The 21,252-nt window shown below is 49.1% G+C and overlaps 6 protein-coding genes across 6 annotated transcripts; 1 reads left to right on the forward strand and 5 right to left on the reverse strand.

The window, feature by feature from the left end:
- Positions 1-244: 244 nt before the first annotated feature.
- N7487_002177 (uncharacterized protein) lies at positions 245-1,687 on the reverse strand (the record flags this gene model as incomplete). The annotated part of the gene is made up of 1 exon (XM_056869924.1): positions 245-1,687. One exon carries the CDS (start codon positions 1,685-1,687, stop codon positions 245-247), a length of 1,443 nt encoding a protein of 480 aa, XP_056734708.1.
- Positions 1,688-2,326: 639 nt separating this feature from the next.
- N7487_002178 (O-methyltransferase) lies at positions 2,327-3,298 on the reverse strand (the record flags this gene model as incomplete). The annotated part of the gene is made up of 3 exons (XM_056869925.1): positions 2,327-2,371; positions 2,466-2,934; positions 3,000-3,298. 3 exons carry the CDS (start codon positions 3,296-3,298, stop codon positions 2,327-2,329), a joined length of 813 nt encoding a protein of 270 aa, XP_056734709.1.
- A 352-nt stretch (positions 3,299-3,650) lies between these two features.
- Positions 3,651-15,704, reverse strand: N7487_002179 (uncharacterized protein; the record flags this gene model as incomplete). Its single annotated transcript, XM_056869926.1, has 8 exons — positions 3,651-6,547; positions 6,604-8,448; positions 8,522-9,225; positions 9,279-11,466; positions 11,524-14,175; positions 14,246-14,884; positions 14,962-15,318; positions 15,425-15,704. The coding sequence occupies 8 exons, from the start codon at positions 15,702-15,704 to the stop codon at positions 3,651-3,653; spliced, it is 11,562 nt and encodes a 3,853-aa protein (XP_056734710.1).
- A 111-nt stretch (positions 15,705-15,815) lies between these two features.
- Positions 15,816-16,174, reverse strand: N7487_002180 (uncharacterized protein; the record flags this gene model as incomplete). Its single annotated transcript, XM_056869927.1, has 2 exons — positions 15,816-16,086; positions 16,149-16,174. 2 exons carry the CDS (start codon positions 16,172-16,174, stop codon positions 15,816-15,818), a joined length of 297 nt encoding a protein of 98 aa, XP_056734711.1.
- Positions 16,175-16,827: 653 nt separating this feature from the next.
- Positions 16,828-18,827, forward strand: N7487_002181 (cytochrome P450; the record flags this gene model as incomplete). The annotated part of the gene is made up of 8 exons (XM_056869928.1): positions 16,828-16,890; positions 16,958-17,287; positions 17,343-17,418; positions 17,486-17,642; positions 17,698-17,732; positions 17,796-17,968; positions 18,025-18,532; positions 18,589-18,827. 8 exons carry the CDS (start codon positions 16,828-16,830, stop codon positions 18,825-18,827), a joined length of 1,581 nt encoding a protein of 526 aa, XP_056734712.1.
- A 718-nt stretch (positions 18,828-19,545) lies between these two features.
- N7487_002182 (Zn(II)2Cys6 transcription factor domain-containing protein) lies at positions 19,546-20,676 on the reverse strand (the record flags this gene model as incomplete). The annotated part of the gene is given in 3 exon segments (XM_056869929.1): positions 19,546-19,569; positions 19,580-20,093; positions 20,162-20,676. The coding sequence occupies 3 exon segments, from the start codon at positions 20,674-20,676 to the stop codon at positions 19,546-19,548; spliced, it is 1,053 nt and encodes a 350-aa protein (XP_056734713.1).
- Between the last annotated feature and the right edge of the window lie 576 nt (positions 20,677-21,252).

The following is a 21,252-nucleotide window of genomic DNA, read 5'->3' on the forward strand; positions in this document are numbered from 1 at the left end:
ATAGTCATATTTGCAGTTTAGGAAGATGGTTACTGGAGATCGTTGGTTCTGGGAGAGTAAGGCCAAGACGGCCCAAGCGCTCAATGCACCTGTGTTGTATCATTTGTACCTTTTGCATGGTGCGTCTATACAAAAGGTACCTAATTCCAAGGTTATTATCAAAGGCAGGTGCGAAGGTCACACTTGTTACCATTAATCGAAGGTTCACACCAGGTGACCCGCAGGAGACAAGCTATCATCGCCTTTACTTTTCCATGGCCTTCTCGAAAATAGAGTGAAACAGCGATTCCGCCTTGTCCATATCGACTTTGGCTGCCTCATCCGTCAGTCGTCGGGACCTACATATCATCTGATCATGTAGGGTCTCCCAGTCAACACCGACAAGCTGACCATTCTGTTTGACAATCTTTCCATCCACAATAACTGTGTCAATATTTTTTGGCGATGCATGGAAGACCACAGTCGCGATAGGATCCACAACGGGAACCGTATCAATATCGTCACAGCGGAAGATTACCAGGTCAGCCTTTTTACCAGGGACGATAGAACCAACCAGCGACCCCATATTCATAACCTCTGCTCCTCCCAGAGTGGCCATGCGTAATGCATCTACTGTCTTCCTGCGGACATCTCTCTGGACTGTACGATGATCAAAGTCGCGAGCTCGTTGCGTCTGAAGAGCCAACCTCATCTGTGCCAGGAAATCATTACCTTGATTCGAAGTGATATCGAGTCCAAGACATGCCCGACAACCCAGATCAGCCGCTTTCCATACCACGGGATATCCCATGCCCATTTGCAGCTCCGTATCGGGCGTTCCAACAATGCCAGCACCAGAACTCCTCACCGCAGCCAACTCGTTATCTGTCATTCCACCTCCGTGACTGAATACGAGGTCTGACCCCATCAGATTTGCATCAGCAATGTTTTGGACGACTTCAGCCTTGGGGGTCTTGTGAGGAACTACTGAAGTATGTACGGTCGTGAGCCTAGCTTGGAGTTTCCTCGCGATATCCAATTCCTGGATATTTTGTTCCCGAGATATGGTCGGTGGATCGTTCAATGCAATGCCGAAAGTGAGGAGCGAAGTGTCTGGATCGTTGTTCAGGAAGTATTCCTGACGCACACGGAGAGCATCGTCGACTCGTGCGGTCTGGTCAAACGTGTCTGTCGCAGTACTCGCAGGATTCCCTGGTTCTTTCGGGTTCTGGTAGAGCCCATAGCAGAATGTTCCTCGGATAGCAGCATCCTTCAAGCCCCTCACCGCTGCATCGGCGTGTGCGGGCGAGTTTATAACGTGACAGTGGTCCATGACGGTGGTTACGCCGTTGTTGAGCAGACTCAGTGCAGCAGCATAATTGGCAAAGTAAACATCAAGTGGTGTGTACAAACTCCCATAGACACTCCTTAGGTGACATGCGTAGCCGAACAAAGACCAATCAGCCGTGATACCGCGTAGGAGGTGCTGCCACATATGATGATGGCCGTCGACGAACCCCGGAGTAATAATACAGTCTTTTGCATCGATTATGGACACATTGTTTCCACTCGGCACAGATAGGCCGCGGCCTACAGCCTTTATGCGATCATTTTCTATCACAATATCATAATTGTAGAGGGGCTTCCCTTCTGGCGGCTCCATAGAGAGTACCGTTGCACCTTGAATAAGAATGTATGAGTTTGACATAGTGTAGTGTCTTCAATTATGGAGATAGATCAGAAAATATTGTGTAAATGCAAAGAGTAATACGAAGAGGCGGGGGGATAGTAGTTTCATGCTATACGGCTGACGTCACTGAGAATTCGGGGGTTTAGGCCACCCATGGAGTTAGGACCAGTTAAGACCATTGGGATACGACAGTTGATCAGACCTCTGGATTTCCTTGGCACTGCAGGTCGCCAAAATGGGTGTCTTTTCTCACCAATTTGCACCTAGGTAAAGTGAAACAACCAAGCGGTTTTCATATATTTATTGACTGCCAACCGCCTCATAGAACGTCTTGAATCTCGAGGCCCGACCAAGAAGGTCAGGAGGGGTATCAAAATCGACAACCTCCCCATAGTGTAGCAGAAGAATCCGATCACTATCCAAGATGGTATCCAGTCGATGGGCAATAGTGATTACCGTGCATTCTTTGAAGTTTTCTCGAATGCACTTCACTTCTGGATTAGACAGTACGTAGTGACATCAATGCTGTTTGGGAACAGTGAGCCATTAGCATATCGTAGCTTCCTATAATTGGGGATCGAATGGAAGGGAAAGTGCATACTGCGTACTCCGTTCCTCTCCGCAGCTTGCCTAGCTTTCTTCGAACTAGGCTTCAGGTCATTTCGCGCCACCGGTGCCAACTACACTAATCTCCAACTCGTCCTAACATCAAAATGGTCAGTTAAATGTCCAAAATTGCAAAGGTTTCTGCGCCTTTCAGGCACAATGCCAATCGGGCACAGGCCAACCAACTAACCTCAAAGTCTCCCGGGACAATCAAACCAGGTAATCCCCAGCTCTTGCTTAGACGCGGGTTATTCCGCATGTAGCTCCGATATTCCGGTGCACCAGGTCTCAGAACATTATCGGCAATCACCAGCGCGCCTTCCTTATCTAGGAATCCCAGCTTCTCCGCCAGCTTCACATCCGGCTCATAGAGCGCCTCATCGTGGTCCAGAAACAGAAAGTCAATACCAGTTTCAGCTAGGATACCTTCGTCGTGAAATCGCTGTAAGGTATGTTGAGATGCCCCCACAATTACTTCAACAATATCCTGGAGACCCGCGAGGCTGACGAGATTCATAGCGACGGAGGCGATGAGTGGATCGATTTCCACGCTGTAAAGCTTAAATTTGGCAGATCTGTTCTCCTTATCATCTTTCACGTCGTTTTGGTCCTGCGCGTGTAGTTCTTTGAGGATATTTCCGAATAAAATGGCCGAGTACCTATATCGTGCGTATATGGTTAGCGCCTCCATTGGATCTTGGTAATCGCGGGATCCACCACAAACCCGACATAACCGCCAAGCTCCACCAGCACGCGGGGACAGTGTGTACGGATCAAAACGGCCAGTTTATTGGCTTTGTCGGAGCCTATATTGATAAGGAAGTCCTCCTGGGCGGCGAACTCGTCCATGGCGGCGAGGATGGCGGACGGGGAGCCCCGCAGCTTGGTGTCGAGGTCAGGGTGGTTGTAGATGTATTTGAGTAAGGTGACCTCTCGGCCATCGTGCGATTCGACGATGTCTTCATCATCTAAGCCTTCCATCTTTTTGAGGGATGGGTATTTGGTGAAGATTCCTTCGTCCATGGTGGGCAAAAGGTAGAATTGGGAGGGAAAAGGAAACCGGAAACCGGAAATTAAAGCTGGGGGGTTGGAGGCTCCTTAAGAAGTGAGATGACCCTGATCAACTTTCCTTATCAGGCAAGGGCCATTGGGGCCGTCGCGACTCCGATGGTGTTAAGCTTCTGTATGCCGGTCTTAAGGCGCACGTACTTCAAGCTGATCAGCGCTAGTAATTATAGAACAGTAATACAGTAGTACAGTGAAAATAACAGGTACTTTTGAAAAAGAATCTATGGATTTATAAGATACCTGATTATTCCATGGATGTACAGAGTAAAGGGGACGAAAATGGAATTATAAGATAACCCTTAAAAGATTATCGCCTCGACTCCAATACTGCACTTGTCCCATTTGTTCCGCCCATGAGAAGTGTCTGCGACGTCACAAAATAGGCCAATCCCGCTCGCTTCATGTCTCCCACGAACTTGAGTCCCGGAACCCTCTCCAAACCCTTGCTCCCTCTCTGCTCCTCCAAGAAGGCGACCATTTTAGCAATGTCAATGCGAATGGGGCAGTCATGATGCAAAAACTCCAACAGCGACGATTCTTGCGTTGGGGTCTTCACAAGATTTTCCGCAAGCTGACTAGCAGCTGAATGTATGGGAGTCATCTCGAAATGACCTGTGGTACCACTGAAGTCGGGCATGATGGACAGCTCATCAATGAAGCTAACAAAATGCTGCAGTGCGTCTACTACAACCGTTTGATTGGCAGGTTCTTTGGCCGGAACGAATCGATGAATTGAGACAGGCACGTCGAGAGCCGAGACAGCATGCTCGAGGATCTGCTCGGACGCCCATCGTGATGCAACGTACCCATTGGACCCATCCACGCGTGGCTGGTACTTCGCCGCTGACCCTGCAGGAATTTCGACACCTTCCGCAGAGACCACGCCGGCACTGGAGACATAGTGTATTGGTATCTTGCGCCCAGTAGCCATTTGAACCAGGAGTTTCGTGGGCGTCACGTTGATGGGACGGAGGAGGCTGTAATTGTCCCAGAAGGATCGCGTCGCAGCCATGTGCAATATCACATCCACCTCCAGAGTAAGGGATGTAAATTTCTCCTCGCCAAGGCCAAGCCATGGCTCGGTCAGATCGCCGCTATGAGTGATTATTTTGGTCGAGTTCAAAGCTAGGCGGCGTGGTGTGTTACCTGGCTTGTCGCGGAGACCAATGCAGTGAATCTTGGATACATCCGGTCGGGCAATGAGATCAGCTAGAATGTGCTTGCCTAAGAAGCCCCCAGATCCTGTAACGAGGATTACCTTGTCAGTTGTCTTGAGGGGTTGGTGCTTGGTTGCCTCCGACATAGTGAAGTCGCTGAGCAAGGCCGTCTCTTTGTCCCAATCTATCAGGTCAACGTTCAAGCTCTCCTCGATCTTTTGTGTCATGGCGCTCAAAGTATTAGCATCAATAAGGTCAAAGAGCCGCACTGTGACATTAAATGTCTGTCGAATGCGAGATTGGAGTCGTACGATGAGCAGGGAGTTGCCACCGACCGTGAAAAAGCTTGTTGAAGGGCCAATGTCAAGACCTAGCTCCCCAGTATTCAGCACATCTACCCAGAGGCGTCGAAGCTCCAGCATAGTTTCTGTCAATGACTCCGTATTATCCCCAGTATCATGGTTGGATCTCTGTGGCAACGGGAGCTCCTTGAGTGCCTTGCGATCTGTCTTAGAGTGGTTGCTCAATGGCATACGCTCCAAGGGGATCGCAATGACGGGGACCATGTACTGGGGCACATCCAGGTTCTTTAAGAGTTGAACCAGGAACGCTTCCGTATCGACAATGTGATGGTGAGGGGCAAACACAACGTGTGCTACTAGGATAGGCGGGTCTCCATCGCGCAGTGTGACGGCGACTTCTTTCAGAGCACCCCCAGCTGCTTTGATGATGTTGCTTTCAATATCACCGAGTTCGATCCGCAGACCACGTATCTTCACTTGCGTATCGCCCGCGATACGGTTATGGAACACCATTGCCCCATCATCTTGAAGGTGTGCGATATCACCTGTGCGGTACATCCGCGTCCAACCCTGTGCAACATACTCTGGTATGGCATATAGATTGGGCAGGAAGTGTTGTTCTGTGAGCTCCTCATTGTCTAGGTAGCCAAGGGATACGCCCGCGCCACCGATGTACAATTCGCCCGGCATGCCGACGGGTACTGGTTTGCGCTGGTCGTCCAGAATATACGCTGCATAGTTTGGGAGCATGAAGCCACATGGAATACGACCATCAGGGGGTGACTCGCGATACGCAACTTCCATCTTGGTCGACGAGATAGAGATCTCGGTCGGTCCATAGGAGTTGAAAAAACGTAGATTGGGCAGCTGCAGGGTTGCGAGGCTCCGCGTGATTGTTCCAGTTAGAGACTCGCCACCTCCAAAGGCAAAACGCCAGCAAGAGGCCTGCTTTAGATTGTCGCTTCCATAATCGAGCCAAAGTGAATATTCGGCAGGAGTGGCCTTTGTGTAGGTGATATTCTCCTCTTTGATGATTTTGGTCACCTCAATAGGGTCCCCACGCTTGTCCCAAGGCACGATGTATACAAAGCCTCCGTTGACTAGACCTGTGTAGATCTGATCTGATGAGTGGTTGAAGGTAAAAGCACTTTGCTGGAGCACCCGTTCAGCCTTCAGCCCCCACTGCGACGTGTAGCCCTCAATCTCATTGCGGAGACCTGAGTGCGTCACAACAATGCCTTTGGGCTTGCCTGTCGACCCGCTCGTGTATAGCAGTGCAGCAACAGCATCGCTGCGGGACACATTAGCTACCTTGATCGAGTTTACGCCAACCTCAGATACGTTAACGACTTCTGCAAATGTGACATTCACTTGTGCGACATTGTCAAGAGTTGTGGAGTCGACAAGAATAGCAACCGGCTTGCAGCTCCCTGCAACATCTGCAAGGCGAGGCAGCGGGTTCCGAAGATCCAATGGAACATATACAGCTCCGAGACGCATGATAGCGAGCATTGAACAGGGCCAGTCAACGGTTGCATCCTCGAAAACGAGAACTCGAGAGCTCTCGCCAACACCAACCTGCTGTAAGGCTGCGGCAATGGCTTGGGTGCGATTGATCATGGCACCGTATGTAAGAATTGTGCCGTGGCCGTCTTTCAGAGCAACTTTATCATCATTCTCTTTGGCAATTTGATCAATCCGATGAGGAATTGTACCACCAGGCCAGGATGATTCAAAATTGGGACCTTGATTTCGTTAATAGGTATAACTTTGGGAAAAGACATTCAACATATTTACTTACCATGTCCTACATTAAGTGCGAGTTTCAGCTCCTTGTCGCTGAATAAGGCAAAATCATCCAATTTCAAAGAGGTATTTGTCGCGAATGTATCCAAAAGGTGGATAAATGTATTCAGCAGCAGCTGCGCAGCCGTCTTGTCGTACAGGCTGGCTTGAGTGCGGAACAGGATGCGAGCACTATCTGCACCATCTGTTACGTCAAGAGTCATGTCGTATGCGGTACGTCCAGGATGGACCTGTAAGAACTCAAACTCAGTGCTGCCAAAAGACAGTTTTTCTTGATGACCTTGGCGATAATCAAAGAATGCCTGGAAAAATGGACTATATGCCGAGGATCGAGGCACATTCAATTCCTTGAGCAAGATATCGAAGGGTACATTGGAGTGTTTCAGGGCTTCCAGCGCCTTTCCACGGGCCTCTCCAACGCTCTGAGCAAATGTCTGGCTGGGGTTGCGTTGGAAGCGTAGCGTGAGGAGGTTCAATAGTAGGCCAATGGTGCCTTCAACATCGGGACTAATTCTGTTGGCGTCCGCGATACCGATTGTTAAATCGCCAGCATCAGTGAAGCGGAATAGCATGGCCTTGAATGTCGCGAGATAGAAATGGAAGGTCGTGCAGCCATTGACTCTGGCTGCCTCCCGAACTTTAGCCATCAGCTCAGAATCCACTCGGCACTCGACTTGATGGACATTGAACGAATTAAGCGCCATGCGTGAGGTTATGTGCGACATAGGCAAGAGCGGTAGTACGGGGTGTCCGTTCGGGAACTCATTTTTCCAATATGCAATGTCCTCGTTGAAAACGCCGCTCTCAAACGCAGCTCGCTGAACACGCGAGAATTCGGGGACCTGGCAGGGAGGCGGGCCAAGGGGCTGTCTCTGATAGGCCTTCTCAAGGTCAGCAAGGAAATTCTGCAGGCTGACCCCATCCATCAGGATGTGGTGGTAGTTGAAAAGAAGATAGTGCTCTGAAGCGGAAAGAGTGAGCAACACTAGTCGCATCAAGTTCCCACTGGCAAGATCGAACGGAACTTGCTTCATAGCAGCATACTCGATGTCAACATCCTCAACCCTGTTGATGTTCTTCCTCTTTAGCCGGACGAGGGAGTTGGGTAAAACCTTTTGATAGGCCAAGTCTGCCTCTTGTTCATGGGCCACGAAGCATGTGCGCAGCGACTCGTGTCTGTTGGTGACTAGTCGAACAGCGCGCTCGAGATCTCCAGTACGTAAGTTACCGGTGATTCGGAGGTAAAAGGTGACGTTAAATGTTGCCTGGTCGTCTATCAGGAGGCCTAGGAACCAGAACCGTGATTGCTGGAAAGATACCAGTTCTGTCTTCACGAAGTCAGAGGAAGGAGTTAGAGCCTTCTCTGATTTTGCAACCGTTGTCAAGTCAACATTGGAGGGAACATTGGATAGGACAGTTGCCGGCGTGCTGGAAGGCGACTGGTCACTTGACAATGTCGATTGCGGAGAGGTCGTGTTGTTTTCGCTCCATCTACCCGGTGAACCCGTCTCAGAGCCAGACGGTGAGGGTGGCGACCTAGGTTTGGCAACTGAAGGCTTGGCTGTGGGCTTAGATGATCCCGTCTTAGATGGGCCTCCAGATTCCACATTTGGGAGAATGCTTTCTGGTAGCTTTTCCAAGGCCTGTTGACACAAGGTTGAAACAGTGCCACCCCCAAGAACCTTGAGCACCGGAATGTCTGTCTTGAGCTCCTTTAAGAACCACCCGCGCACTTCAACAGCGACTAATGAGTCGATACCAAGCTCCACAAGAGGTATGTCATGACCGACCTGCCCATCGGCAAGTCGCGAAATCATTGCCAATTTGGCTGCGAAGCACTCTGATAATTCTTTGGTTAGTTAATGTTGCAGTTGGAAACGGTAGGTCCATTGTAGGACCATTTCACGTCTCACCTTTCAAGATTTCAAGCGCGTCTGCAGTACTTTTCGATACAGCGAGCTGGTCACGGACGGGAAGGGCGCTCTTCTTGCCCGCCATCTCAGCCTTTGAAGAATGCTCCCCTAGGATAACTTTGTGCTGCATACGTGGATCGTCAATCCACGGTACGGGGAACTCCTCGCCCTCTTGGACATTCCGGCAACCAGTAGTCACCATCGGGCTTGCACTGGAATTTGTCGCGCCAGCTCGAATTGCCTCTGCAAGGAGTTGATGCAAGTCCGTCTCAGAGACAGCCATGAAACCATTTCGAATTAATTGCTCCCTGGCAGTATCACTAGCACGCTCAAGGTATCCGATGCCAACGATAGAGCCGATGTCCAGAGAGGTGGCTGCGAGACCACGCTTACGTCGCTGGCCCACCAGGCCAGTCATGTAAGCATTCGCAGCGGTATAATTGGACTGCCCACTATTTCCAACGACTGATGTAAGGGACGAGAAAACGATGAAGAAGTCTAATTTAGTATCACCGAGCACTTCGTCGAGATTTTTAGTTCCGACGACTTTGGGGTTCATCACCTTCTCTAATATTTCGTGCGTCATTTCTGAGAACGTGGCATCATGGAATACGGCTGCACCGCTTGCAACACCGGCAATTGGTGGAGAGTTAGCTCTGAGGTCTGCGAAAACCCTCTCAACATCAGCCCTGTTTGTGACATCCCTAGATAACTTGAGTTAGCCACAAAACCTGTTAAAATAAGTCAGCCAGCTTACATGGGAATGAGCTTGACAGTGGTGCCCTTCTTCTCCATCTCAGCCTGCCATTCCGGATCCGCTTTGGGGGTACGACTGGTCAGGAAAATACAGCCGGCTCCATTTTGGGACATCCACTGAGAGATCGACTGGCCCAGTCGCCCCGAAAGGCCAACCAGCACATATGTCTTATGCTGGGAGAAGAGCTGAGTGGCATCAATAGGCTGTACCTGAACAGGGACCTCTCCATCCACTGTCCAGTCAACAACACTGAGCGGAGACTTCAGCACAGTGGCATCAATCAACTCGGTAGGGCGGATACTAGCGCTTGGGATCTCACTCGATGCAGTCGTCTTCGCCTCACGGACTGCATCTTGTAGAGCTCGCAGGATGCTGTCCTTACTTCCTGCCGGCACGAATGATTCAGGACGGAATAAATCAGACACGCCGATATGCTTGCATATCACGGGGAGAGCTTCTCGGATGATAACAGCAGCATCTTGGTTTTTGTCATCGGCGGAGAGGTCAAGAAAATGCGTGGTCGTTGCTGGAATTGACTGTCTAGTAACATGGCTTGAGGTCCAAGGGGTTACCTGAATCCATTCAAAATTTGCCGCGGGGTTTGCTGCACTGAATTTGATGTCAATATCTTTAAGACCTGCATGTTGTTTCAATATGGAGACAAATGGCTCGTTCTCATCAAGCCCGTGGACGAGCAAATGACTGTGAGCAACCACCATAGAAATCAGTCTCCGGGCTAGTAGTTGCTTAGCAACAGCAGATATCAGCGTGGAAAGTCCACCTGTATGCCACTGCGCAGGCACATGGGCCAACGGTGTGGACATTGACGCGTTCGCGTCTGACAGCGTGATTACCACCTCGTCGGTGACTTGGCTGAAACCAGCCCCGAGGAACAAGAAAGCCTCAGGGGCAACATTGATGGCAGATAAAACAGAGTGCTTAATCTGGACAAAATTCTGACCGGATTGACGAAGCACCTCTTCTCGCAGCACAAAGGATCCATCGACAGCCTTAGAAATGAGAACAGAGGAGTTGTCTGGGTCTACCATTTTGGTGACTACTCGTCTCAACGAGTTGATCCTGTCATTTTGATCATCCACCTGAAGTAGACGCGGCACCATGAGGCGTTCTTTCTCCACATATAGCTCGGGCTCTCTTGACCAGAGTGTCTTGTCTTTGAAGTTATGTTCGGTTTCTTCCCATTCTCTGAGGGCAACAAGCCTCAGAACAGCTTCGCTGATAACTCGGGAAGCTGTGCTCCCAGTGTCATTTAAGTCAAGGAACTGTAAAGATAGGTGTGGCATCTCGTATGCGATTGAACGACCAAATCCGATGCTGGCATTATGGTATGGTTCATCTGCTCTAGCACCTTCAGTAACCCAGAGAATGTTACTTGCAAGCTCGAAAAGACACTTCAGGCCTTCGAATTGCTCTGCGGAGATATCGCGGAAGATAGGCTCGTGAATATCGGCTAGATTTATGAATGTGGCCATTGAGGAGATATCGTCATCGTCGGTTGGAAGACCATCTAGTACGGTAATCTTGCCACAGAACTGGATAAGGTGATCGTATATTTCTTCGGTGAGCTGAGCTGCCTTCAGTGACTGATTGCCAACAATAACGAGCTCATCCAATCGGACAGATGAGGGCGTCGACAGTGGCTTCCGTAAGAAATTGATTCTTTTATCAACGGCCTGGGTCACGATGGCAGAAAATGGCGATGCCATCCCGCTGGTTTGCGGTGTTATGGAATCAATGCCCGAGAATCCAGCCTTTCGAAGAGCTCCATGCCACTGCGCAGTGTTCATAGGACCGTGCTTACGGGCGTCATTGCCCTCGACAGTTCCTCCTCCCAGAGTCCTGGTAGGGGCATCACCAGTCAGCCCAGAAGCTAAGAGATAGCCTCCTGGCTTCAAGAGGCGTCGAATGTTTTCTAACTCTGTGTGTGAGACCGAGTTGCTTGCCAAGATATTGGATGCAATGACCAGATCATAAGCATGCTCGTCGAGGCCTTGGGAGGATGGTTTGCCAAGAGGATCAAATGTCTTGAGAAGAACCTTCTCCTTGAAATCTTTGAAAGACTCCGCTGCCTTTTCAATAACCTCTGTCGACGAATCGGTGAAAGTGTACGAGAGCTTGCTCCCAATTGATTCTAAAACCGCCCTCGTAGCATGTCCCTCCCCTGCACCTATCGATTGTTAATTGCTTCCCCATAAATATGATAGTATATACCTGTCGGCCTTACCTATTTCAAGGATCTTTGCATGCGGATACCGGTGCACAATCTGCTGTGCGACACAAGCTAGAGCGACGTTGCATTGAGAAAATGCGAGGCCTTCAGAGGGAGGACGACCGTTACCCACATCCATAGCTAGGTCAGGGGACATAGAACCATACACGGTTGTTGAAAACATAGAGCGGTCATCGTCGGCTGTCGCGGGAGAGAAAGGCTTCATCGACAAGCCCTCTACCTGAATCATAGTCTCTTGGCCATCTTCCGTGAAGACATCGACGCTGCTTAGCATGGAGAGGGAATCGGATTCGTGAAGAACCGCGGAGAGCGACAGACTCGTTTGTGAGCTAGGTATTGAGGCGCAAAGCTCCGGGTTCACACGAATACACTTGATGGAAGTGGGCACATGTAGTGACCACAGCTGGTCATCTCCTGGGCTCATTCGGGCAAGGAAAGATGCCTGGAATGCCACATCCAGCATTGTAGGGTGAACAATGAGAGTGTTCTCATCTTCACCGTAGCCGTAAGTCTCCACCCTCGCTGAGGCCTGGTTGAGGGTTCTCTTGGTTGAGGACAAGGTTTTGAAAGGGCCATTGTAGCCATAGCCGAGTTCGTGAAGCGAGGAATAGAATTGTTCAGCTTGAATATCCACCATGTTTTTTTCATTGTGTGGTGATGAATGAAGCGTAGAAAACGATGGGGTTCCATAAATAACCGTCACCTTTCCTCTCGATACCACGCCCAACTCGGTGGACGACCCTGTGTTCGCACACGAGTAAACAGCAAAGTCGGCTGTTTGTTTCTTAGTGCGAGATTGGCCTTGGGTAACACCAGTAAGGGCAACAAGTGTCTCCACAGCAAAATTCGCGCCATCATCGAAGGTTACAGCCTTGTCAATAGTCAAGTCGTCAATTTGGAGTACTTTGACACTCCTGCCTTGTGCGAGCTTCAAGCCTGCTTCCAATGCCATTGCGACATACCCTGCAGCTGGGAAGACGGTCTGACCCTGCAATTGATGGCCATTCAGCCATGGGATTTCATTAGTTTTGAGGAAGTTGGACCATCGAAGATCACGATCCGTGTTGTTCGGGGACGGAACCCCAAGCAACTCATGGAAAGCCTCTCCCCTAGTTTGCGTCTTCTTTGCCAAACGTGACTGGTACCAATATACTCTCTTGTGGTCCCATTGATAGGCTGGGAGACCAATGGCCAGTGAGGGAGTCTTGCAAGCAGGATATATTAGTTCCTCGTAGGTCTGGAAGTCAACCGCACCCGGTCCACAATGAGTCCACACAAAGCCTAGGGCATCCGAGAACGCCTCCAAATCATTTCCCTTCCGCTTCAAAACACCAGTGTATGGAAGGGACATCTCGAAGTCAGAGAGGGTTTGTAATGCGGGGCCTTTGAGTGCCGGATGGGGCCCAACTTCGATTGCGAGGTTCAGCTGACTTCCCTTAGCTGCACCCTTGACAGCATCAGCGAAGAGAACCGTATTCACCATGTTGTCATTCCAGTAGAGATCACCAAGCGAGGGTTCAGGGTGCATTGGCTCGCCATGCTTAACGCTGGAGTACCAAGTGCAAGACGTGTTGCGGTTATAGTTGACCTGGATGCCACAGGTCCGGAGAGATTGAATGTAGCGCTCACTGCACAGCAGCATGTGATGGGAGTGGTACGCAGTATCAACAACCAAGAGCCTGGTAAATTTCTTTTCCTCGTCGAAGACTCTCTTGGCGTGTGAGAGAGCCTCAACGTCACCGGAGAGCGTTAGACTAGCGGCTGAGTTCTGAGCAGCAATCTTGACGCGCCCCCTGAACGCTGGTAAATTGAGGAGCTCTTCTGCGTCCTCCCAAGTCGTTCCAACTGCCATCATGGCACCTTTCTGGTCCTTGGGACCACGGGCGTGTTTGGCATATACTCCTCTGTAGTAGGCAATGCGGATAGCATCGTGGGCAGAGATATAGTCGGCAGCGTATGCGGCTGCAATCTCGCCCGACGAATGACCTACGACAGCCTCAAACGTGATTCCAGAGCTCCGTAGTAGGTCAATCAATACTACTTGTATGGCTGTACAAAGGGGTTGTGAGAGGGCAGCTTCATTGAGGCGGGAATCTTCGGCGTCTGCGCAAAGCTGGTCTGCGATTCTCCACGTCGGGCGGTCGGCTTCGGGCAGCGTCGCGAGAGAGCCATCAAGCTGCTCGATCTTCCGTCGCACAGTTTCTGAGGTTCGGATCAGACCAGCAGCCATTGTCGCCCACTGTGCTCCCTGTCCAGTAAAGATACCCAATACTTTGGGCTTGGTGGGAGCTGATCGCGTACCAACTTTCGGTCCACTGTTTGCCTTCGCTTTTTCAAGCGTGCTATCAATCTTGGTGATCAGACCTTCTATACACCCCGCAGTTAGAGACGTTTTGAAGGGCAGAGCCGATCTGCGCGACTGAAGCGTCCAAGCTAGGTCAACCAGATCGACAGTGGTCCGAGTCTTCAGCGAGGTAGCATAAGCGCGTAGATTCGCAGTTAGGGACTCTTCAGAGGCTGCGGAAAACGGGAAGATCCTGAACACCGACGCGTTGTTTTCATCCCTTCCTGTGGTCGCGGTATTCCTTGTCTCTGTGGGCGGTTGGTATTCCTCCAAAATGGCGTGTCCATTGGTGCCCCCAAAGCCTGTTTAAACAAGTTATATGGGTCAGATTAGGGGTCTTTTCTATAGGCCGTCAGATTTGAGAGAACATACCGAAACTGTTCACGCTCGCTCTTCGAGGCACGCCGTCTGGCAACTTAGGCCATGCGGTTGGGGCATTGGGGACGCGGAGATTGTCACAATATTGTGCAACCTCGTCATTTAGCTGATGGAGGAGCATGTTAGGGGGGATTATACCATGCTGTATGGCTAAAGAAGCCTTGAAAACACCGGCCAATCCTGCTGTACCTTCTGTATGCCCGATGATAGTCTTGATGGATCCAACATATAGCGGGTTTCCATGGATTGGCTGGCTTCCAAAACATTGGCTGATTGCGGAAGCTTCGCGGGGGTCACCAGCTTTGGTACCCGTGCCGTGAGCCTCGAAGAACTGCGGCCAATCTCGTGGGTTATCAATATCCAGCCCGCCCTTAGTGTACGTCGATCTAATGAGGTCTGCCTGGGCCGCTGAACTTGGGACTGTTAGGCCAGTGGATTTGCCATCTTGATTTATCCCCGTCTGACGAATGAGGCATTCAATGTGGTCTCCGTCAGCAATGGCGTCGCTGAGTTTCTTGAGCACAATCGCTGCGATACCATCACCCCTCGCGTATCCGTTCGCACTAGCATCCCACATGCGCGACTGCCCAGTTGGCGACAACAAATTCATTTTGCTTTCACCCACAAATTGCTCTGTATCAGATCGTCAACACTGGAACCATGTTTGCTTTCCTTGAGTAACCGCAGTGTACTTGCATGGGAAGACTAACCTGGTCCTAAGAGTAATTCAGTACCACCAGCGATCGCTACCCGAGACTCTCCTGACCGTAGTGCCTGCACACTCTGATGCAGTGCAACCATACTCGAGGAGCATGCGGTATCAATAGTCATTGACGGGCCGTGCCAGTCGAAAAAGTAAGAAATGCGGTTCGCAAGGATAGCCCGGGAAGTGCCAGTAGAGAAGTATGTAGGTATGCTGTTGATATCCCGCAACATGATGTCGTTATAGTCAACGGACATAGTACCAACATAGACTGCGGTATCTGAGCCACGGAGAATGTCGAGACGGTGGCCACCTGCTTCCAAAGCCTCGTATACCACTTCCATCAGCAGCCGCTGTTGGGGATCTGTTCGTCATCAGACATCAGCAAAACCTTGTAGAGCTTTGGATAGGGGCAGTTCAGAACCGGGAAGGTATTGTGATGAACCGTGTGCATGTGAAAGATATCTTACCGATGGATTCAGCCTCATTAGGGCTAATATTAAAGAATGTGGCGTCAAATGTGCCAACATCCTCATCGAGCATGTATGCGCGCTGCACATTCATCGTTCCGTGATGAGCCCCATTGGGGTGGTAATATCCCCGTAGCTCAAACCTCTCATTGGTTGGCTCTTTAGATACATCCCTCGGCTTCTCCAAGAGGTCCCATAACGATGAAGGGGAACTTGAGCTGCCTGGAAACCGACAGCCGCTACCTACAATAGCAATGGGCTCGGGCTGGGGTAGAACCATGTTAGTTGTAGTAACACTACTGCTTTAGCAATGCTTTGAAGATAGTGATGACTTGAAATGATACAATAGTCCAGGAGCACGAGGTGAAAGATGTCTGCCGGAAGATTTGTGTCAATGTTTCGTGACAAAGTTCAGGTCAAGTACCACCTGTCGGTTGATAAAGGAAACTTTGGGGTTTCCATATCCATTCTTCTCTCCAACTATCGCCTTCTGGAACGATAGGCGTAGCATAGAATGTACCGAATCGGGATCACCAAGCGAGAGATTAGCAATTGCGCCATTACTAAACGTATTCGGGCTTTTTTCTGGGCAAGCTGGGTCGAAGATGCCAAGACCCACGAATCTAGCGTCGATCTTTGGGACCTTCTGTAAGTGGAGAGCGCTGTCAAGCCATGTTGAATAATCACCGTTTTGGTATATTCATACGCAATTTCAGCAAAATACCATATGACGATTACGGCTGGAGACATGTGGGGTAGGGGGGGCTTATCCGTCCGGTGGACTTTCGGTCACATCGGTCATGATGATTTCCGATAAAGCTGCAGGGTGTGCTGATGCAGATCTCGTGCATGTGTCAATCGTGCTTACGACTCTCTACTTAGGCCGCTCGGGAGCTAGAGAAATCACCGAATTCCGAAAGCCCCACAGCGGCAGGTTTCATTCAAGATTCCTTGTTCCATAACATAGCGGGGGTATCTGTACTTCATGATTCGTTTTCATTGGCATAAAACAGTGGGGATAAAAGACGCGTTGAACGTGAAATTGGAAGAAGGGTTCGATTGGAAAAGGCTTGGCGTGATTGTTCGGTGCCAGGCGGGTTCGGCGCTTTGCCGCCGAAGGATCAACAACAGCTCCATTAATCTAGGAGTTTCCTACTCATCAACCCGAATTAATACAGAAATGAATGCGTATCGCACTAGTATGATCAGGAACTACAGATACGAGGGTAAACGAGATTGAATCCAACATCTACTCCATTTTAAAACAAGAGGCTCAGGTATCTGCTTAAAATCGTAAAAATATATTTTACATTATCGACTTAATACATTTCTTCGATATAGTATTAACACGAGAATCCCTGTCATCAAAGGCCCATTTTGGTTGAACTATACATTCTACGACAATGGAAGATTTTAAAGTTAAGCTGGTGGAATTAGTCTCCCTCACAGGAGGCCTAATTGTGTTGGTGGGTGTTCAAATTCCGAAGTCTCTCGCCTAAGATATATTAGCATTTCAAGCTCATATATTTTCAGTTCATCGCGTACACCGGATGCAGAACTGTTTATAATGCCTCCTTTAATCGGTTGCGCCACATCCCGGGCCCTTGGATCAACAGTGTCTCTATGATACCGTATGCAAGACACATGCTTGCCGGCACGACTGTGGAAAATTCAGTGAGACTACACGAGAAGTATGGTGATGTGGTGAGAATCTCGCCAAACGAGGTATCTTTTATCAGTGGCGAGACTGCATTTCCAGATATTTACGGTACGTGGGCATTGAAGGATGAAACAGCTAGCTATTGCTCATCAAAACCAGGGTTCCGCACCGGCAAGCTCAAGGGACATCTCAATATGGAGAAGGTAAGTACGCATGGCTCACATATTATATGACTCTGCTAACTGACCTTACTACCAGGACCCAGTGTGGTATGTCAAGCCGAGTAATGGATCTCCGTCTCTTCTGCAGGCAAACGATGAAGATCACGCAAGAGGTATGTAATCCTATGATCCATGCCCCAAGCCGGTACAGCTTTTCTTATTAAATCATCGAGGGAATAGGCCGCCGAGTGCTTTCTCATGCATTCAGCGAGAGGGCAGTGGCCGCTCAAGAACCTTTGGTACAAACTTATGTCGACCAACTCATAAATGGGCTGAAGGGAGCCACGGCCGAAAAGGAAGGGGAAGGTGTGGTCGACATGGTGTCGTGGTATAACTGGTAATATAAGCCTACCCGTGCCAAAATACAAACATTGCAATCTAACATGGCCTAGGACGACGTTCGATATCATTGCTGATTTGATGTTTGGTGCGCTGTTTTTTCCCCAAAACTGATTGTTTTGATCATCCGATCTAATTCCAATATTTCCAGGTGAGCCATTTGGGTGCTTACAGGATTTATCTACTCACAAATATGTGGCCGTTCTGCTGGAGTCCTTCAAGTCCCTCAGGATCCTATATGTTCTTGCTCATTTTCCGTGGCTGAAATACTTTGGCAATCTTTTCCTTGATCAGAGACAAGTTCAGAAGAGAAAGGATCATTTAGTACGCTGTCATCTCCTCGTCGTCATCTGTGTCATGAGCAGCACTAACTTCTATAGTCCTGGGTTTCTACTCAAGTTCAGAAGCGAAGGGAAAGAGAGACAACACGGCCTGACTTTATGACATTGATTCTGGCCAATAACGGAAACAAAGGATCGAAACTAACAGACGAAGAGATCAACTCCAATGCGTTCCTACTCCTTAACGCTGGTTCAGAGACTACCGCAACACTACTCAGTGCTGTTACCTTTCTTTTGCTCAAGAATCCTAGAGTCATGGAGAAACTGAAACAGGAAATTCGTGAGAAATTCGCGTCGTATGAAGAAATTCAACTCCCTACTCTCAACACTATGACATATCTACATGCGGTGTTGTTGGAAGCACTCAGATACTTCCCGCCAGCTCCCGTTGGTTTTGGAAGGGTGGTAAACCGTGGTGGGGAGTTTATTTCCGGCCACTTCTTACCCGAGGGTTGTATAGTATCCGTGAGCCAGTATGCGGCGTATCATTCGAGCAGGAATTTCAAGGACCCGGACGCCTTCGTACCTGAAAGATGGCATGTTCCCCGTATAATAATATTTGCTGACAGCTGCTAACAACATGCTTCAATAACTATAGGCTAGGCGAGAAAGAGTACGCTGATGATAAGAGAAGTGCCGCTCAGCCCTTTAGCTATGGACCGCGAGGTTGTTTGGGGAGGAATCTGGCACATGCAGAATTGCGGATCATTCTGGCCAAAATGGTCTGGTCTTTTGATCTTGAACTTGAGGAAAGAAGTCAAGACTGGTTGAGTCGATGCAAAGTGATGAGGCTCTGGGTGAAGCCTGAGCTGGCTGTGAAACTGAAGAAAGTCATCAGATGAGATTAAAAATGAGTGTAACTTCACGACCATTTTGATATTGTAAATAGTTATGAGCTATAATACGAACTTGAAAGATCTCATGTACGCGTAAAGTACCAGTGCGGTTCCCCCTCTTATTTGATCTAAGATTTACACAATTATTTCAATTCTGACTGATAACAATCATTAATATAATTTATGCACTCAAAGCTCATGTTGATATCAAAATCACAGAATTTCCAGTCAGATTGTAAAATAGTGCTGCAAGCCTTTGAATTAAATCATCACAAGAATATCTAGGTAGTCGACCGCTTATGCGGCGTTGTCATGCTCTTTTGGATGCTCTTTTTATGTGTCTTTTTCAGTTTATACGAAGACTGTCAAAAAAATAATACTTTGCGCAACAGAATCCTCTATGTATAACATTTAATTTAATGGGCCTCCCCTTGTCTATTCTATCCAAGCCTTTACCCCGGTATACATCCTTTGGTAGCAGAGACCAACAAAATTGCCATCCTATCAACCTCGATATATCCCAATTCTATTACTTACATATCGGCATGGAGTGATGTAATGCTCCGCCTAATCCGAACTAAAGTCTGCTCACATATGTAGATCACAAAGTCAATCTGCATCGTTTGACAACATTCCAAGGACCAACCATCTACAGTGAGCCTCGGCATAAGCTGATAGGTGTCATCTGACAAAGGCCCACGCCTCCTGATTTCAACTACCGTAGCTAACGCTTGAGCAAAAGTTTCTTCTAGTCTCACATAACAACTTAAGACCACGAACAAAGTCGACCGATCATTTATGGCCAGCTTGATTCCCCCAAAGGAATCAGACTCAGCCGACCCATCATTCTTGGGTTGTACATGATCTGCCGAGTCAATTTCCTCAGTCAGTCTTCCGAGCCGGGATGTCATATGCAGAAGTCGGCCGATCTGAAGGCTAGACAAGCTAACTTGTTCGGCGGAGAAGCCAGTGGAAACTCCAGGCGTACTCACGCCAGCGGGCTTGGGGTGTAAGGGATGTTGGTATATGGCAACATTGAGATCTCCAAGCTGCTTCAGCCAATGGCAGTGGCTGTGCTCTGAATCTCCTGATATATCATCAGGGTCGAATTCAAATAAAGAGGCGCCGTCTGCAGATACAGGTGCGGATGCAGGCACGGGCACAGGCGCGGGTGTAGCTGGATTAGCCGCATTTATGAAACCTTGGGGCTGATAAAATGTGGCAGGATTCTTGAATTGCGCATCAGAAAAATTCCCAAGCAGACCTGTCTCCCTAGAAATAAGATAAATTTAGTATATTTATTGCCAAGGAAATGACGAAAGGGGGATTTTCAAATGTACAAATTGAAAGAATTGCCGTGCACGCCATGTGGCGGGGAGATGGCTATCTGCAAGCTGGGGTCCGTGGGGAATGAAGCCAATCCCAGATACCGAGGCAGATCAACAGCGGTAGAAGAAAGAAAGGAAGTGGGATCATGATCGTCGGACGTCGCCATAGGCATTTCAGCGTCATTCTCCTGTGGCTGCTGAGTGGTACTGGATACCCATATCTTGGTATTTGCTTGATTTTGGGCGACATGGTGTTTACTTTTGGTAGAGCAGCGCGGTCTACCAAAAGGACGAGGTCGCGGCTGTTGGCAGACAGCCCGAGCACGGGTGCACCTGCGGCAAGTGTTTGAGCCATTCTCCCAGATACACCTCAATTTTTGCCCTTTGCACCGATCGCAAGCAGGTCTGTTTGAGTCATCAGTGGTAACCGTAGCCACATTGGTTGTCGAGTTGGTATTGTTGTTGCTGGTCCTGTTGGCTTTCCTACCAGGCTCAGATCTTCCAGTGAACTGTTCAGAGAAATTCATCTTCGAAGGTTGATTGGCGTTCGAATGACAATGCCAATTGAACTTCAATGCGCCGGCAGCTTTGATCAAGGGACAAAGAGGGGAAGCATGGATTCAACAGTAAGATCCCGGGGTTTGTGGCAGCCATACTCTATAAGGACCCTGAAGATGCTACGGATAAGCCGCATTGCCTCAAAAGCCCTTCACACGGCTTGAATATTACAACATAATAAACACGTGCATATACCAACATTTTGCTTCGAGGGATTATGTGCAGCGATATGCAATCTCTGCCCAATGGGAACCTTGAATAGTACAGACATATGCACAGTGATAAGCTTGCTGGTTTCAAATCATTCAACAGTACCTATGCACATGGTAATCGACAAGGCAAGCGACTAATCTGACTTAATATTGCTCGGCAAAAATCAATATGACGAATACAGTCCACTAGGGACAAGTTCTGCAAACTGTAATTGGGACATTAAGTGCGAGGGTTAGGATCCTTCAAACGTCGGGAGCCGGGATCACCAGGGCAGCAACCAATGACCACGATTCTCACCCCATTTCCCTGGTCAGGTTCGGGTTGTTAGCGGG

The sequence above is a fragment of the Penicillium crustosum genome, assembly GCF_028827405.1.
Source record: "Penicillium crustosum strain IBT 35664 chromosome Unknown utg000001l_segment0_segment0, whole genome shotgun sequence".
Lineage (NCBI taxonomy): Eukaryota > Fungi > Ascomycota > Eurotiomycetes > Eurotiales > Aspergillaceae > Penicillium > Penicillium crustosum.